The following is a 20,000-nucleotide window of genomic DNA, read 5'->3' on the forward strand; positions in this document are numbered from 1 at the left end:
GTTGAGCTCTGGTGTAACACCCATGACCTCCCCCCCCCTTAGAGTTCACACCCAGGGAAGTCCTTCTCCAAGAGGTCAGCCCAGATGACCTCCGGATTCTCTTGTATGTTGATTAAAAAAATTCCTGGGTTAGTCTTAGTCAGCATAGTTTCAAGTATGTAATATTTCATGATACTCTGGTCAAACATTGCAAGGGAATTAGACTCCAGATTCTTATGTGTAAACATCCATGGATCTCCCCCTTTTGGCCAGGTCAGAGGTCAGTCACACACGTAATTAATAACTCCTCTCCTGAAGAGTGTATGGTGAATGTCAAACAAGCTTATTGAAATAGTGTTTAAGTGTTTGTGCACGTGTGGCCGACCCCCCTAGCATTTCTGATCTGGGTAGCAACAGCAGATCTCTCCCCTCCTCCAGTGGGGGTTGTATATAGAGGTCCAGTAGGTACTTAGTAAGGACAGAGTGCCGGACACCGGGGTCCAGAGAGGGCTGTGGAGAACATCGGGAGGTAACAGAGGGAGAGACAGAGGTCTTAAGGTACTGTGTGTGATCTCTGAGGTTTTGTTCCATGTCCAAATTTCTTAAATTTTTGCCAGTGTTAGAGTAGGATTTATAAGTGGTGATTGACATAATTTTGGTCTTAATAAACTCATGTTAAATTTCCCGTCTGTGTCAATTGTTGAATCCTCTTAGCCTTTTGGATATAGTGGCTGACAACCGTTTTCATAATTAATGACAGTCATAGAAAGTACTCTCCAAGTCAAGCAATGTTTCTTGCCTCGTTGCTTGATATAGTCTCAATGGTCAAAGGCAGATGGTGGCAGCGTATTTAATCCTGTGTTAGCATTTCCTTGTTGGCAGGGTACGCTTTAGTTCCGGTGTAACCATCATATGTCAGCTCATAACAGTGTTACCAAGTGCAACCGATGTGGAAGTTTTACTCAGGGTAAGTAGTGTTTACATTATTAGTTTAGTATCCATTATAGTGGTGTTCCATTATAGCGGTGGTACACATTAGAGTGGTGTTACACTGGCTCTTTGGTCCCGCCTCTCAACTGTCAATCAACTGTTGTACAGATTCCTGAGCCTACTGGGCTCTATCATATGTACACTTGAAACTGTGTGTGGAGTCAGCCTCCACCACATTACTGCACCTCCACCACATGTATAGGAAGCTAAAACCCGCTGTGTATTTCCCTCTCAACAGATGTCGCACCCGTTCCTCCACGAGATGCCCTTCATCACCGTTGCCGCACCAGGCATGGACCCAATGCAGAGTGCCATGTTGGGCAACGTCCAGAACCCAGCCTTCACACCCTCGCTGTTGGCCACAATCCCTCCCCCGTGGAACGTGTACCAACGTCTCGCCAACACGGCGGCCCACCTGCTCTTCCCCTTCTTTTATAATCATTGGTATTATCTTCCCAAACTTCAAAATAAGGTAATTTATATTTTACTTTCACGTACATCCCTGGCTACGTGTAATGTTTGACGTCGTTAAACCATTTTAATTTTGTGTATCTCTCTCTGTGCCGTGTTAAAGATAGTTTGTGGTATGAGATCCGTTGCAATGAGTAACACCCTCCGGGATTCTGTTTCAGACATTGTTTTACAAAAGAGAATGTGTCTGTGTGTACCAGCTTGGAGGTCAGACGCTTGTGGCTAGCCTCATTAAGCTCTGCAGAATTAATAGTGATTATATCGGGAATGTCATAGGTGGTTTGGGGGGGGGGTGAAGCTGTCCCCAAGTGCGTGGCCTTCACCCTCGAACAGGAAGACAGATACTGCCATTTTATATATATATATATATATATATATATATATATATATATATATATATATATATATATATATATATATATATATATATATATATATATATATATATATATATATATGTCGTACCTAGTAGCCAGAACGCACTTCTCAGCCTACTATGCAAGGCCCGATTTGCCTAATAAGCCAAGTTTTCATGAATTAATTGTTTTTCGACTACCTAACCTACCTAACCTAACTTTTTTGGCTACCTAACCTAACCTAACCTATAAAGATAGGTTAGGTTAGGTTAGGTAGGGTTGGTTAGGTTCGGTCATATATCTACGTTAATTTTAACTCCAATAAAACAAAATTGACCTCATGCATAATGAAATGGGTAGCTTTATCATTTCATAAGAAAAAAATTAGAGAAAATATATTAATTCAGGAAAACTTGGCTTATTAGGCAAATCGGGCCTTGCATAGTAGGCCGAGAAGTGCGTTCTGGCTACTAGGTACGACATATATATATATATATATATATATATATATATATATATATATATATATATATATATATATATATATATATATATATATATATATATATATATTCCCTTATTTTATTTCCTTTGCAGATAAAAAGTTCATTTCACATGTGTTTTACAGGCATATATTTAGAGGGTTTCTACCTTTAAATCATGTATTTAAATGTGTTGAAGAGTGTGTCTGAATTATCGGGTGAAGTCAGCCACCGCCCAGTACTCATCTAGTTTACCTATATAGGTAAAGTTGTGTGCATCCATGTGAACGGTATTTTTACATATCCTTTTTATGCAGTATTTGATTGTTTACTAACCCCAAATATTATGCAGGCAATTTTGTTTTTCATATGATACATTTTTTTTAATCTGTTTTCCGCGAAGATTTCATCCCTGTTCCCAAACCTGCCTCCGCTCAAGGAGTTGACGAGGAATCAGAGCTTGACGCTGTTAAATACCCACTTTAGTTTGGACATGCCATACCCTCTCCTGCCCTCCCAGGTGGAGGTGGGCGCCCTACACTGTCGACCAGGCAACCCGCTGCCACAGGTTAGTTGAGCCCAGAAACATGCCACAAATCTTAATCCACTTATAATTTGGTCCTACAGCAGCTTACATTCTATATCATGTGCAGGAACGTTTCAAGTTTATCTGGGTGCTTCTATATATTTGAAGAATAGAGCTAGAGTAGGAATTGTCTATAGATATACCAGTCACGCCGGAATCCTCTGTCGGCCTGATACCAACTTATGTACGCCTAATTATGTAGTTATATATGTGACCTGTTCCTGTAGCCTTCGACAGTCTGGGTTATATATCAGTAACACACGAGTAGCCAATGACCACATAATGACAGAGACGTGTACCTTACCATTCACCTGGGGCTCTAGGAGACTCGAACCGGGGACTCCACACGTGTGAGGCCGAAGCTCCATCGACCGAGCTATTGAGTGGTTTTAATAAGGAAAGTTTTGCGTGTACCTTACTGTCACAACTGTATTATTACACTAACAGTCCCGCACCTACCCACATAGTGTCCTGCTTTTCAGGGTAAAATATGAATTGTTTTCCTAATGTTACTTTGAATTAACATCCCTCAATAATTCCCCCTCACTGAGTCTGTTGCATTTGATAACTCTCGACTTGAATCTTTCAATTCTCGTATTTTCCTATGGATACCATCACATGTTGGCATCTCAAGGCATGACACTGTTGATATGCTTTCTAAGTCAGCCTGCAGAAAACCAGTGGTAGAAATTGATATGGGTGTTTCATTAGCAGTGACAAAGAGAATACTTAAACAAATATCTAATGAAAATCTCACCGACCTAACAAATTCTCAAAGACCTGAAAGTTGTAGCATTAAATATTATGATAGATATCGTGAGGAGACATTCACATATGGGACTAATAGAACAAGAACCCGGCAATGTGATGTTATAGTGGCCAGAATACGCCTGGGATATAGACGTATCTGGCAGCTTTCTCAAAACCCAAATGTCGAGTACACAATGTGTCAACTTTGTGAAAGAGAAAACATGCACTCTCTTGAACATTATATTGTAGAGTGTCCAATACTGACTGACTTTCGCCCTCCTGGGCTAAGGTATGCTGAACTCTGTAGTTACTATATGAGTACTGGAACACTTGATGATATATTGGACTTGTATCCAAAATTGACCATGTAATGTATCAATCATACAATGTATGTATGTGATGTAACTATATAACCTGAGCTTGTAAAAGCACCTTCATCACCTTCAGTGATTAAGTGCTTAATTGCACACTAGTTTCTTTATCAGCTACCTCACCCTGTCAGGGTAAATGAGACAAATGTATGTGAATGCATGTGTGTGTGTGTATGTATATGTATGGGTATAAAGCATATATGGAAGCTGATCAGAATTACATTTCACCTTTTTGAATGTACATTAATGACACTATGTAAAAGACACATCTAATACTTTATGTAGGGCATACGTAAATCTGTGTATCTATGTATTTACGTATGTAGGTTAGCTTAGCATTTTAAAAGCACCGAATCACCTTCTGTGGTTGAGTGTTCAATAAACCCTTGAACTGTATGTTTAACACTTCTCTAACCCTGTCCATGGAGGACAGAAGAAAATGTATATATGCTGGTTAGCATTGTAAATGTGTGGCCACGTCTGTGGTAGAAAATAATATAAAAAAAAAAAAAAAAAAAAAAAAAATTCTCGTATTGGCATCCAGAGTGAAATATATATACTTTGTTTAACACTGTGTGACACAGAGTGCAATATAGTCTTCCTGGCTAGGCGCCTTCTTTTCATATTTAACTTATGGAAAACATGCGTCAACTTTCTTACAAGAGCAGCTATGCTATGTATTATGTCGTTCAGCCATGGTATAGTTACTCATTATCCCAGTCATGGTATAGTCACTCACTATCCCAGTCATGTTACTTTAACTCACTATCCCAGCGGTGGTATAGTAAGGCTGTATTTACTTAAGAAATAAAGTGCAACTTGTAAAGTTTACTTAGTAATATATTATTCGATTTGTTTGCAACAGGATTTAGATTCGTGGATGGAGGGTGCCGGGGAGGCTGGCGTCGTGTACTTCAGCTTGGGTTCCATTACCAAGGGCACCAAAATGCCCGCGAAGTACCGCGATCTCTTCATCCAGGCCTTCAGCAGACTTGACCAGCGAGTTATCTGGAAGTACGAAGGCGCCCTTCCTGGAGTGTCAGACAATGTTCTGATAAAGCCCTGGATGCCTCAACAGGATATTTTAAGTTAGTGTATAAGGTGTTGATGTTTTGAGAGAGGTTATTGTTGTAATGTGTAATGTAACGTTGGTTTAGGGATATCTGTTACGTTATCCCCGAGGTGTTATGGATATCTAGCAGGCCACTATTCCCCTCTTCCTCTAGAATCCATTAACCCTTCGCAACTCTTGGAGATCGATGTCCATCATTGGGTATTCATCATCTTTAGCAGATACAAGACACTCGACTTTTGCTTCCAATCCATATGGGGGATGTTTTTACCAAGCACCCGGACGCCGCTCTCAAAGCAGAGGTTCGTGCCTATCTCATTTCTCAAACGAATTCCTACCTCGAAATTCTACCCGATTATTCATAATTGGATGCGCGACCGTTGGACGGATAGTTAGTTATTGAGGATATCTTCCATATATATGGGAGCTGATCGGCCGAGCGGACAGTACGCTGGACTTGTGATCCTGTGGTCCCGGGTTCAATCCCAGGCGCCGGCAAGAAACAATGGGCAGAGTTTCTTTCACCCTATGCCCCTGTTACCAAGCAGTAAAATAGGTACCTGGGTGTTAGTCAGCTGTCACGGGCTGCTTCCTAGGGGTGGAGGCCTGGTCGAGGACTGGGCCGCGGGGACACTAACGCCCCGAAATCATCTCAAAATAACCTCAAGAATCATGTTACTTCCAAATATTACCAATCCACATGGCTTTCATCCGCCAAAGGAGACAGGCAGTGGGTAACATTTCCGGCTAGATTGATATGTCTTCGAAACACGATTAACTCGTGAGCACATTAAGGAAGAGAGACTTGCACCTTATTGTCAGACAGTATTGTTCCATTGACGGTGGCGGGCCTCCTCATGGAATACTCTGATTTTTCAGAATGATTGAAATTTTTGCCTTTGCAATGTTTCTGTTGGTCAATTGTCCCTTGATAAAATCCTCCGCGAATCTGGCTCCTTTGACACCATTGTTTTTCTGCTCTCAAAATGAATATTTAAAGCTGTTGACGCAGTGCTACATAGCTTTTCGTGTTTAGCACTTGGTTTGTTAGTTCCTTACCACTCTGCAACATAAAACAATCTCCCGTAGGTGATCCTCGTGTCAAGATGTTTATGAGCCACGGAGGTCTTCTGGGCACCCAGGAGGCCATCTACCATGCTAAGCCCATCCTGGCCTTACCCATCCACGGGGACCAGCCCAGGAATGCCCAAAATATTGCCAACAAGGGTATTGGCTTGTACCTGAACTGGGATGAACTATCAGCTGATCTTATCGTTTACACCATTCAGGAAATCATTAATAACTCAAGGTTAGTATTAAAGGCTTAAGTTCACGTTAAACTATATTAATAATAATCAAATATAGGTAAAGTAAGATAGTGGAGTCAGACCAAAGTTTCACTCCAACTCTTGAATAAAATATATATATATAAAGCCTCCATACTTCCAACATTTTTATACAGTTGTCCATGGTCAAGCGGTTACCGTACTGGGTACCCCAGTGTGTTTGATGCGCCAAGCTATCTAAAGTTAGTTTGAGATTCAAATACAAAAAGGCTTGTTTTGAACATTGTAAAACATGAATCAAGAACCTTTTTGAAATTGCGTTTGTGTGAATTCTTGTGTTTGTGAGTCGTTGAGTTTATATTAACCCATTTTGTCTGTGAGTTTGTGTTTGCGGTCTTGTCTCGCGTTGTCTGGTAGTCTGTGTGGCTGAGTTTAGAGGGGTGGAAAAAAATTGGAAAGAAAGGTTTGTGGAGGAGACAAAGAGACCCGGGCAAAGCCGGTTACCCCGTTCTAGTATACAAATTTTCATAAATGTAAATAAATATTAACATTGTACAGGTACAAGAGGAAGATAGAAAACATGTCGAGAGCGCTGAAGGACCAGGTGGAGACGCCACAAGATCTGGCGGTGTACTGGACGGAGTATGTCATCCGACACAAGGGGGCGCCCCACCTGAGGTCTCCAGCTGCCAGTCTCTCTTGGGTGGAGTTCCTCATGCTCGATGTCGTCTGTGGTCTCCTCCTGGCGGCCGTCATGACAGTCCTCGTCCTTCGGAAGATTGCTCTTGTCGTCGTCACCGTCGCGTTCACAGGGAGGACAAAGACAAATACACTGAAGTAATGGATCTTTTCATTATTAGTTATAAGTTACTGGTGAGTTGTCGTGGGTGAGTTTATCGAGTGCTTGCTGAATTCTACCCCTTGTGTTTTGGGGTAGAATTCATCAAGCACTCGCGCACAGCCGTTTACGGAGCCTGTATTTCCATAAACATGTTGGCGTAGTTTACATATATTTAACAGTTTGTGAGCTTGGAAACTTTACAACTAATACTATTATTGTTATAACAACCTCGTAGTGCTTCGTATTTTAGAGAATTTGTTGAATTTGTATATATAAATCTATTATGTTTATTCCGTCCCTACGGAACCATCAGTGGATTAAACAATGGATATAAATTACATATGTTTAGATTCAGGAGAGATCTGGGTAAATACTGGTTCGGAAACATGGTTGTTGATTTATGGAACAAATTAGCGTAACATGATAGACAATGTGGGATCACTGGCTTGTTTCAAGCGTAGGTTAGACATGAATAAGTTTGGGTGGATGTAAATAGGAGCTGTGTTGTTTGGGCCAAGAAAAGTTGTCTGTAGTTATCTATTTTTTGTTCTTAAGGCCATGCCTGATGCAGTTATGCTTGCCATTACGACGAAGCCAGACATGAAGTACACTTTGTGTAGGAATTTCTGCCTCACTGCCTCAGCACTTGTGCTTGCAGGCTATAATTAATGTACGTCTTGTGTGTTTGGTTGGCTCTTCCTCTTCCAGTTGGAACATAGAAGATGTTCCAACTTCTTGTACAGGTGGAACATAGAAGATGTTCCAACTTCTTGTACAACTTCTAGTACAGGTGGAACATAGAAGATGTTCCAACTTCTTGTACAACTTCTTGTACAGGTGGAACATAGAAGATGTTCCAACGTCTTGTACAACTTCTTGTACAGGTGGAACATAGAAGATGTTCCAACTGGGAGAGGAAGAGTGGGTCTATTGGTCCATGTGACACTTTACCTCACTCTCGGTTATACGTTCAGTTGCTCCAGCTAAATTGTATTCACTTCTACTCTGCCTTTCGAAATGTTGACAGGACCAACGAAATGCACCGTCGGGTTATAACAAAACTGCGAAATGAACTTTTGGGGAGTCAATTTTTCAACCTCTCAAGTAAAGGTTATAAGAAATATAGAGAATATTTTGCTAGAATCATTGGTAGCAAACATACAGACTGAATATTGAGATTCATCAAGAAAATGCACGAAGTGATTCAACATATAATTCAACGAAAGAAATGTGAGAAACACCAGGAGCTGTCTCTCCCTGATGGGGCAGGCAGGAGCTGTCACCCCCTGATGGGGCAGGCAGGAGCTGTCACCCCCCCTGATGGGGCAGGCAGGAGCTGTCACCCCCTGATGGGGCAGGCAGGAGCTGTCACCCCCCTGATGGGGCAGGCAGGAGCTGTCACCCCCTGATGGGGCAGGCAGGAGCTGTCACCCCCCTGATGGGGCAGGCAGGAGCTGTCACCCCCCTGATGGGGCAGGCAGGAGCTGTCACCCCCCTGATGGGGCAGGCAGGAGCTGTCACCCCCTGATGGGGCAGGCAGGAGCTGTCACCCCCCTGATGGGGCAGGCAGGAGCTGTCACCCCCTGATGGGGCAGGCAGGAGCTGTCACCCCCCTGATGGGGCAGGCAGGAGCTGTCACCCCCCTGATGGGGCAGGCAGGAGCTGTCACCCCCCTGATGGGGCAGGCAGGAGCTGTCACCCCCCTGATGGGGCAGGCAGGAGCTGTCACCCCCTGATGGGGCAGGCAGGAGCTGTCACCCCCCTGATGGGGCAGGCAGGAGCTGTCACCCCCCTGATGGGGCAGGCAGGAGCTGTCACCCCCCTGATGGGGCAGGGAGCTGTCACTCCCTGATGGGGCAGGCAGGAGCTGTCACCCCCCTGATGGGGCAGGGAGCTGTCACTCCCTGATGGGGCAGGCAGGAGCTGTCACCCCCTGATGGGGCAGGCAGGAGCTGTCACCCCCCTGATGGGGCAGGCAGGAGCTGTCACCCCCCTGATGGGGCAGGGAGCTGTCACTCCCTGATGGGGCAGGCAGGAGCTGTCACCCCCCTGATGGGGCAGGGAGCTGTCACTCCCTGATGGGGCAGGCAGGAGCTGTCACCCCCTGATGGTGCAGGCAGGGAGCTGTCACCCCCTGATGGTGCAGGCAGGAGCTGTCACCCCCCCTGATGGTGCAGGCAGGAGCTGTCACCCCCTGATGGGGCAGGCAGGAGCTGTCACCCCTCTGATGGGGCAGGCAGGAGCAGTCACCCCCCCCCCCTGATGGTGCAGGCAGGAGCTGTCACTCCCTGATGGGGCAGGCAGGAGCTGTCACTCCCTGATGGGGCAGGCAGGAGCTGTCACCCTCTGATGGGGCAGGCAGGAGCTGTCACCCCCTGATGGGGCAGGGAGGAGCTGTCACCCCCTGATGGGGCAGGCAGGAGCTGTCACCCCCTGAAGGGGCAGGCAGGAGCTGTCGCCCCATGAACGGGCAGGCAGGAGCTGTCGCCCCATGAACGGGCAGGCAGGAGCTGTCACCCCATGAACGGACAGGCAGGAGCTGTCACCCCATGAACGGGCAGGCAGGAGCTGTCACCCCATGAACGGACAGGCAGGAGCTGTCGCCCCATGAACGGGCAGGCAGGAGCTGTCGCCCCATGAACGGACAGGCAGGAGCTGTCGCCCCATGAACGGGCAGGCAGGAGCTGTCACCCCATGAACGGACAGGCAGGAGCTGTCGCCCCATGAACGGGCAGGCAGGAGCTGTCACCCCATGAACGGGCAGGCAGGAGCTGTCGCCCCATGAACGGGCAGGCAGGAGCTGTCACCCCATGAACGGGCAGGCAGGAGCTGTCGCCCCCTGATGGGGCAGGCAGGAGCTGTCACCCCATGAACGGGCAGGCAGGAGCTGTCGCCCCATGAACGGGCAGGCAGGAGCTGTCACCCCATGAACGGGCAGGCAGGAGCTGTCACCCCCTGATGGGGCAGGCAGGAGCTGTCACCCCATGAACGGGCAGGCAGGAGCTGTCGCCCCATGAACGGGCAGGCAGGAGCTGTCACCCCATGAACGGGCAGGCAGGAGCTGTCACCCCCTGATGGGGCAGGCAGGAGCTGTCACCCCATGAACGGGCAGGCAGGAGCTGTCGCCCCATGAACGGGCAGGCAGGAGCTGTCGCCCCATGAACGGGCAGGCAGGAGATGTCGCTCCATGAACGGGCAGGCAGGAGCTGTCACCCCATGAACGGACAGGCAGGAGCTGTCACCCCATGAACGGGCAGGCAGGAGCTGTCGCCCCATGAACGGGCAGGCAGGAGCTGTCGCCCCATGAACGGGCAGGCAGGAGCTGTCACCCCCTGATGGGGCAGGCAGGAGCTGTCACCCCCTGAAGGGGCAGGCAGGAGCTGTCGCCCCCTGAAGGGGCAGGCAGGAGCTGTCACCCCATGAACGGACAATCAGGAGCTGTCGCCCCATGAACGGGCAGGCAGGAGCTGTCACCCCCTGAAGGGGCAGGCAGGAGCTGTCGCCCCATGAACGGGCAGGCAGGAGCTGTCGCCCCATGAACGGGCAGGCAGGAGCTGTCGTTCACGTGAGACACATAACCTTCCTCAGAGTACTTTACACTACACAATTCCTGCAAATCTCTTGGCGAGGAGAAAGGATTGCCAGAATTCGGGTAAACGCCGTTGAGTGTTCAAGAGAGTGGAAGAGACATCAGAAGTGGAAGCAGCTATGTGGCGCAGACACTCTGGAGTGGGCTTTTGAGGGAGTGGAGTGGTAGAGGAGCTCTCGTCCAACTGTGTGTCAGGGAGACAGTTGCCAGCAGCCAGCAGGGAAGGCGAGAGGAAACAAGATTCAAGTGTGGACAGTAGTTCGCAGTAAGTGAGAGCTTGGAGACATGAGACGGGGCCGAGGGTGTGAAAATAGTCAAATTTCCATCGGTGCTTTGTCCAAAAGTGCCTCACCAGACACTCCTGAAGCACTTTTACCTATGTAAGTATGATATATAGGTAAATAATGTATCATATTTACCTATGTGAGATTTAGTTTCACGACTGAGCAGCCACATTTGTAAACTTGCATATCATTCAAAAATAGGGAGGAAAATATATTCAGAAGACAAATCAAGATGATCTAAATAGACTTTCAAATTGGACGAAAGTCAGTAGGAGCCATCAAGAGGATTCATACATTTGGTACTCCCAAGCACACACCATAAACCACATCACCACGTCATGGTTAAAAACACACAACCTGGGATTCAACTGAATATAAATAAGTTGAACAAATTTAGATTCAGGAAGGACCTGGGTAAATACCGGTTAGAAAGATCGTTGGATTATGGTGGTTCTAACGATAGTTGCTTGTTAATAGCATTTTCCCCAAAGTCCTAGCGGGGTCATGTGATGTAGGAATGTGGGCCCAACCACTGTCACGCCTCGCAACGGGTCAGGCTGGCGGAATATTGCTCTCACAACTCTTATTTGAAAACCTCCTCGAAGTGCGGCTACCACAACTGTTGCACATGTGCTGGGGTTTGTTTCTGAAGGAGGAGGCTCTCCACACCTCTAACACTGTGCTACCGTCTCCGCGTCCTCCGGCACGTGTCTTCGAAGAAATATTTTCACCGCCAATGTTTATACACAACTGTGCCTATAGGCCCTCTTGATCAAGCTTAAACAATTTGTTTTTCAAAAGACGTCACCTCTCTAATGATAATCACTGTATGAAAATTCTATGATAATCATCAGGTTATTTGAAATGCTGTTTTTGTAATTATGGTCTGGATATCATATATAATATTTGCAAGGGAAAGGAAACATTTTTGCAGTTGACATATTTTCATGGAAATTTCTTATTATTTGATAGGACACATTTGTCGACAAATCCAAAGGTGCAAATATCTTCCTAACGCTCTTGACCACCTGACCCAAGTCTTCAGGGGCCCAGTCTTCCATGTAAGCTCCCTGAAGTGTACAACAACTTGATCGCTCCTCACCTGACGTCTGTCGATTCTCCTGTAATGTATTCAGGGCTTTGAAATGCTCGCTTTGGCAGTCTCCCTTTCTGATTAAGATTTCCCAGCGGTGTGTAGTCATCCCTGACGACTGCTTAACATAGGCAGCGTTGGCTCAAAGTTCATGATGTAACGACACAACTCCACTGATTTAATGTCATAGGATTTCATGGTAGTAGAAACCTAAATGCCGATGTGACAGGCTACTCTCCCTTTGTGTTCAAGCTATTGGGCCCCAGCAACCCTCGTTCTTCCTACTGTTGGCGCGAACAAAATATTCTAGCGTTATTTGCGGGCTTAAGTAGCCAGCTTGGCTTTGCTGGTTCATGAGAGGCGGAAAGTGGGCTTTCTCCCTCTGAGGTGAGGTCTGTTTCTGGCGTAAATCCTCGCCATTAATGTCAACATGACTAAGGTTTAGTTCCTCAAAGTCGAGGGGGACAAGAACCCTGTTTGGGTCTTGAACCCTCCAGGCCAACCACTGAGCTTTCCCAAGATACAACCCACAACAGTTGCATAACTCCCTGATATCTTTTTACTGGTAGAACAGATCCATCAGGTGAAAAGACAAGTTCCCCAAACGTTGTCCTGTCAAGAATTGAACCGATGACCTGTCGGGTGTGACTTAACAGCGCTGATCACCGACCCACATGACCCTTGAGGGTTACCTTGCGTTGATTCTGAGGATCAACATTCCTGCGGTCCGGACTCTCGGCCAGGCCTCCTCATCGTAGCTAAAACCTACTTATACAACCCAACAAAATATATTTCAGAAAAGGAGAGCACAAATGTAAAATAAAGACTCTGGGAAGATCATATCTGTCGAGTTAATGGTAAGTAGGAGCTTTGAGAATGTGGGGACAAGAGCATTACCTCACAGCAGCCTCCAGGCGGAAATATTGGACATATGAAAATGCAATTCTCCCTCCGCTGGCTGGAACATCCAGCGATTCTGGGAGTGCGGGAAGCAAATTGGTCCGCTGTTGATTTCCAGTAAAAATACTTGTCCTCTTGCGGGGAGACAGGCGCTGCACATCCCGTGTGTCTTCCACTAGACCAGCATGATCAACACACTATTTTACTTGCAGGATCCATCAGCTGTCTGGTGTAGTAGAACTACTCAATCCTCATCATCCTTACGAATTATAGTTAAGCATATTTCCTTCCTTCCTACTCCTGCGGCTCTTGATGCTCTTGATGCTCTTGATGCTCTTGATGCTCTTGATGCTCTTGATGCTCTTGATGCGCTTGATGCGCTTGATGCTCTTGATGCTCTTGATGCTCTTGATGCTCTTGATGCTCTTGATGCGCTTGATGCTCTTGATGCTCTTGATGCTCTTGATGCTCTTGATGCTCTTGATGCGCTTGATGCTCTTGATGCTCTTGATGCTCTTGATGCTCTTGATGCTCTTGATGCGCTTGATGCGCTTGATGCTCTTGATGCTCTTGATGCTCTTGATGCTCTTGATGCGCTTGATGCTCTTGATGCTCTTGATGCTCTTGATGCTCTTGATGCTCTTGATGCTCTTGATGCGCTTGATGCGCTTGATGCTCTTGATGCTCTTGATGCTCTTGATGCGCTTGATGCGCTTGATGCTCTTGATGCGCTTGATGCGCTTGATGCTCTTGATGCGCTTGATGCGCTTGATGCTCTTGATGCTCTTGATGCTCTTGATGCTCTTGATGCTCTTGATGCGCTTGATGCTCTTGATGCTCTTGATGCTCTTGATGCTCTTGATGCGCTTGATGCGCTTGATGCGCTTGATGCTCTTGATGCGCTTGATGCTCTTGATGCGCTTGATGCGCTTGATGCTCTTGATGCTCTTGATGCTCTTGATGCTCTTGATGCTCTTGATGCTCTTGATGCTCTTGATGCTCTTGATGCGCTTGATGCGCTTGATGCGCTTGATGCTCTTGATGCGCTTGATGCGCTTGATGCTCTTGATGCGCTTGATGCGCTTGATGCTCTTGATGCTCTTGATGCTCTTGATGCTCTTGATGCTCTTGATGCGCTTGATGCGCTTGATGCTCTTGATGCTCTTGATGCTCTTGATGCTCTTGATGCTCTTGATGCTCTTGATGCGCTTGATGCTCTTGATGCTCTTGATGCTCTTGATGCTCTTGATGCGCTTGATGCGCTTGATGCGCTTGATGCTCTTGATGCGCTTGATGCGCTTGATGCTCTTGATGCTCTTGATGCTCTTGATGCTCTTGATGCTCTTGATGCGCTTGATGCTCTTGATGCTCTTGATGCTCTTGATGCTCTTGATGCTCTTGATGCTCTTGATGCGCTTGATGCGCTTGATGCTCTTGATGCTCTTGATGCTCTTGATGCTCTTGATGCGCTTGATGCTCTTGATGCTCTTGATGCTCTTGATGCTCTTGATGCTCTTGATGCTCTTGATGCTCTTGATGCGCTTGATGCGCTTGATGCTCTTGATGCTCTTGATGCTCTTGATGCTCTTGATGCTCTTGATGCTCTTGATGCTCTTGATGCGCTTGATGCGCTTGATGCTCTTGATGCGCTTGATGCTCTTGATGCTCTTGATGCTCTTGATGCTCTTGATGCTCTTGATGCTCTTGATGCTGCCACGTAAACATTTCGGCCCAAGCCTTTCCATCTATACTGCATATATGCATAATTACCTCAATGGAAATACAGATGAATAGTGAATCATAATTCATAAGATGAGACAGATAATTATAACTGAGGCTGCGAACACATGCAAATTACTGGACTGATAAAGCTCATCTCTTGACTCCGAGAGCATCCTCATGAGCTATTGACTATTTGAGCTATATCAAGCTCTTGGACCCCGCCTTTCTAACCGATCTATTTGGCCTTGAACTGCAAGGATCACGGTGTATATCTAAGATCTGAGAGTATGAATACATTTATCGATACATCAAGTGAATTTATAATCTATAAAATGTTATTGCTCTAACAATGATATAAAAAATTTCTGCATTTAAAATACAAATACAAAAATTCATTGACAAGGAGGCAGTTTGAGACACCATTAATACCGGATGTAAATTAGTCAAAGGAAATGGTACACGGCCTTTCGTCTCGTTAAGAGACTTGCTTAATTAAAAGACTTAATTAAAGACTTCACAAGATCTTTCCTGCTTCTCTTAAACACATGACTACATGGAGGACAGTGAGGTGGGCAGCAGATTATGATGACATGGTATCTCACCAGAGTTGACCAGACCACACACTAGAAATTGAAGGGACGACGACGTTTCGTCGTCGTCCCTTCAATTTCTAGTGTGTGGTCTGGTCAACATACTTCAGCCACGTTATTGTGACTCATCGCCTGCATCTCACCAGAGTGTTATCCTCTTCCTTTAAGTATAGAAGTGGATAAAAGGATATAACTAAGGCGACATTAGTTATGTTCTATGCAATACAAATATCAGCGCGAGAATACAAATTGGATAAGTTTAAAGATTCAGGAAAGTCTTGGGTAAATACTGGTTTAGATTCAGGAAAGACCTGGGTAAATACTGATCTAAATTCAGGAAAAACGGGTAAATACTGGTTTAAAAACACGGTGGTTGATTTATGGAACAAAGTAACGGTTAACAACAAAGAAGTGAGATCACTGGATTGTTTCAAGCGTAGGCTAGACATAAATATGAATGAGTTTGGCTGGATATATATAAAGGATTTACGTCAAATGGGCAACTAAGCTTTCTGCAGATTTATTTTCTTATGGTCCCATTTCCTCCTATTTCTCTATCGTGCACCTGCTGATTTAGGCTTGTCAATATTCGTACTGGAATTGGGATTTTTTTTACCCAATTTCAATATCTTTTATATATTTGTTAACAACAACAGTCCTGATTGAGTCAGAAATTCAATGAGCCATATTTCTTAGCCTGACAATTTCTATTTTGGTTTAGTTAATACTGTATTGACTCTCTGGATGCAATGATGATAGTAATAATATCGTTTACAATATATAAAAGTCGCTGAACAAGTTGCACTCTAAATGACCTACATTTTAAATTGCAACACTTCGGCATAGCAGAGATCAACACATTTATTGAAATATTATTTAAATAAAAAATAAAAAACAATTGATCGACTGTATCAATCTACTAACATGAATGTTCAACATAGATATGAACAAGTAAATCTACATTAAAAGCCTTTCCCCACCAAAAAACCTACATTCATATTATAAAAGGATTTGTTTTTCGTCCTGAAAATCCAGTACTAATTGTGCTGAAGTTTCACACGATGCACAAATATATTGGCTATTTTCGGCGAGAGTTTATGAGCGATAATGAATACCCAGCCGGGTCGGGACTGGACAGGTGGAAGCGTTATTTACGGCTGAAAACGACTTTTTCATCAGATTAAAACCCTATGCTCGCTGGACCTCGAAATCAAACCTGAATTCGAGTCTGCAATTAATGCCTTTTTCATCTAATTAACTCGAGCCTGGCCTTCAGGAGAGCTATTGTGACTTTGGTGTTATGAAATATACTAGTATTTGTATGTAGCGTTGCATACTGTATAATGAAAAATATAATAATGAAGAGATAGCATGAAGCAAATGCACACGTACTCCCTCTCTCTCACATATATAAATGAAATATAAGAAAATAATGTAATAATATAATATAAGAAAATTCACTTTCGCAAACAGAGTGGTAGACGGTTGGAACAAGTTAGGTGAGAAGGTGGTGGAGGCTAAGACCGTCAGTAGTTTCAAAGCGTTATATGACAAAGAGTGCTGGGAAGACGGGACACCACGAGCGAAGCTCTCATCCTGTAACTACACTTATGTAATTACACACACACACACACACACACACACACACACACACACACACACACTCTTGACTGCCAAAAGGCCTTTGATACGGTACCGCACATGAGACTGCTATACAAACTTGAGAGGCAGGCAGGAGTAAGCGGAAAGGCCCTAGTATGGGTGAAGAACTACCTAACAGGAAGGAGCCAGAGGGTAATGGTAAGGGGCGAAAAGTCGGACTGGCGAACAGTAACAAGTGGAGTACCTCAAGGATCGGTGCTGGGACCAATCCTCTTTCTAATTTACGTAAATGATATGTTTACAGGAGTGGAATCATACATGTCAATGTTTGCAGATGACGCAAAATTAATGAGAAGAGTTGTGACAGACGAGGATTGTAGGATCCTCCAAGAGGACTTAAACAGGCTACAGAGATGGTCAGAGAAATGGCTACTGGAGTTTAACACCAGTAAATGTAAAGTTATGGAAATGGGATCAGGTGACAGGAGACCAAAGGGACAGTACACAATGAAGGGGAACAGCCTACCTGTAACGATTCGAGAAAGAGACCTGGGAGTGGATGTGACACCTAATCTAACTCCTGAGGCACATATAAATAGGATAACGACAGCAGCGTACTCTACACTGGCGAAAATTAGAACTTCATTCAGAAACCTAAATGAGGAAGCTTTTAGGGCGCTTTACACTGCCTACGTGAGACCCGTCTTAGAGTATGCCGCGCCATCATGGAGCCCCCACCTGAAGAAACACATAAAGAAACTGGAGAAGGTTCAGAGGTTTGCGACGAGGCTTGTCCCAGAGCTACGAGGGATGGGATATGAAGAGCGGCTGAAGGAACTGAACCTTACGACACTAGAGAAAAGAAGGGAGAGAGGAGATATGATAGGGACATATAAAATACTCAGGGGAATTGACAAAGTGGAAATAGATCAAATGTTCACACGTAATAATAACAGAACGAGGGGACATGGGTGGAAACTGGAAACTCAGATGAGTCACAGAGATGTTAGGAAGTTTTCTTTTAGCGTGAGAGTAGTAGAAAAATGGAATGCACTTGGGGAACAGGTTGTGGAAGCAAATACTATTCATACTTTTAAAACTAGGTATGATAGGGAAATGGGACAGGAGTCATTGCTGTAAACAACCGATAGCTAGAAAGGCGGGATCCAAGAGTCAATGCTCGATCCTGCAAGCACATATAGGTGAGTACATATAGGTGAGTACACACACACACACACACACACACACACACACACAAATGGGCAGAGTTTATTTCACCTGATGCATCTGATCATCTAACAGTGAATAGGTACCTGGCAGTTATTCACTTGCTACAAGCTGCTTCCTGGGTAGCTGTGCGTTTGTGTTGAAGTGAAATACATATGTAGTAGATATGATAGATGAAAAATAGTCTGGGAGTTTGCACATTAAACTAACCGGCAGTTAGAAAGGCGGGGTCCAAGAGCTAACAGCTTGATCCTGCACCCTCAGACAGTAAATAAACACACTGAACGGATTGAGCTATCAGGAAAGATTTGGAGAATTGGACCTTACTACACTGGAGGAAAAAAGAGATAGGGGCAGATTGGATTGGATTGGGAGCTGGTCGGCCGAACGGACAGCACGCTGGACTTGTGATCCTGTGGTCCCGGGTTCGATCCCGGGCGCCGGCGAGAAACAATGGGCAGTTTCTTTCACCCTATGCCCCTGTTACCTAGCAGTAAAATAGGTACCTGGGTGTTAGTCAGTTGTCAGGGGCTGCTTCCTGGGGGTGGAGGCCTGGTCGAGGACCGGGCCGCGGGGACACTAAAGCCCCGAAATCATCTCAAGATAACCTCAAGATTCTAAATGGACACAGCAGCAATGTTTGAAGCTACGAACAGCAGAACTGGAATCATAGAAGGAGACTACAGACACAAATGAGCCACCAAGACGTCAGAAAGAACTGTTTGACTGTTAGAGCTGTCAATAAGTGGAATAGGTTAGATGTGGAAGTCGTCGAGGCTAATATAAAATGGTTGAAGCTAATTCTATTCAAAATTTTAAAGGTAAATATGATTAAAGTGGAAATAAATTATTGTATTAATCGGCAGGCTTGAATAAGAGTATCTTGATCCTGCATGCACATCATGTGAGTTCATCAAGGTGAGAAGACACACACACACACACACACACACACACACACACACACACACACACACACACACACACACACACACACACACACACACACACACACACACACACACACGCGCGCGCTGATGAAAGAAACCCCGATGTAATAGCAAGAGTAGAAACTAAACTAAAACGACTAGAGAGCAAGAAGAGAAAGCAGATGGGGGGGGGAACTATCAGTGGACAGTGCCAAACCATTACGACCATATAGCACATGGACGGGGTCAGGATAAGGATTAGGGATGGGACGGAGGAACTGGAATGGTGCCCAACCACCTGAACGGTCGGGGATTGAACGCCGACCTGCATAAAGCGAGATCGTCGCTCTACCGTCCAGCCCAAGTGGTTAGGCAAAGGGGGGGGGATGGGAGGGAAGAGTGGCAGTGATCAATAGAAACCACAGATTTGAAAAAGTCAATTTAGAAGAAGAATTCAATAATAGGGAAATGTAGCAGAAATCATTTTAAGTGGAAGAAAAAAATCTGGTTGTTGCTGTAATTTACAATCTCCAGAGAATCATAAAAACCTGAGCCAAGAGTGATAAAAGAGTTTGCATAAGTATCATGTAAAGTGTGGCTGAGATTTCCCTCAGATTGAGAGCAAAGCAACTAGTAATGAGAGCTTTCTATCATAAGCAAATTGACTGAATCAGTGGATCCGAGAGAGAGGGTAAAGAGACATGGAGATCAAAACTGGTAGAAGCTGCAGAAAGAATCTTCGTAAAATATACCCTAAAAAAGGGCATACCAACATACTTAAAATAAGGCAAATATTTGTGGGTGAACAAATCGACAAGGGCCGTGACGAGGATTCGATAAGGCAGCGTGTGGTATGCTCTCAGACGCAGGTTCGAACCCTCGT

The 20,000-nt window shown here is 45.1% G+C and overlaps 1 protein-coding gene across 3 annotated transcripts in view; it reads left to right on the plus strand.

Moving 5' to 3' along the window:
- The window catches only part of LOC138353962 (UDP-glycosyltransferase UGT5-like), a 41,296-nt gene that overhangs the window by 7,894 nt on the left and 13,402 nt on the right, over nt 1-20,000 (plus strand). Inside the window, exons 5-10 of one of the 3 annotated variants that reach the window (XR_011223316.1) lie at nt 1,208-1,441; nt 2,682-2,846; nt 4,851-5,073; nt 6,147-6,366; nt 6,902-7,927; nt 7,975-8,257. Coding sequence is in view for 2 of the 3 variants with exons in the window: in XM_069307417.1 (XP_069163518.1) it covers nt 1,208-1,441; nt 2,682-2,846; nt 4,851-5,073; nt 6,147-6,366; nt 6,902-7,184 (1,125 nt within the window). In the remaining variant the exon portion in view is untranslated. Of the gene's footprint in view, nt 1-1,207; nt 1,442-2,681; nt 2,847-4,850; nt 5,074-6,146; nt 6,367-6,901; nt 8,258-20,000 lie in introns of those variants that run through there. The other 2 variants (XM_069307417.1, XM_069307416.1) reach the window with 2 other exon arrangements.

This window comes from Procambarus clarkii, chromosome 60 (assembly GCF_040958095.1).
Source record: "Procambarus clarkii isolate CNS0578487 chromosome 60, FALCON_Pclarkii_2.0, whole genome shotgun sequence".
NCBI lineage: Eukaryota > Metazoa > Arthropoda > Malacostraca > Decapoda > Cambaridae > Procambarus > Procambarus clarkii.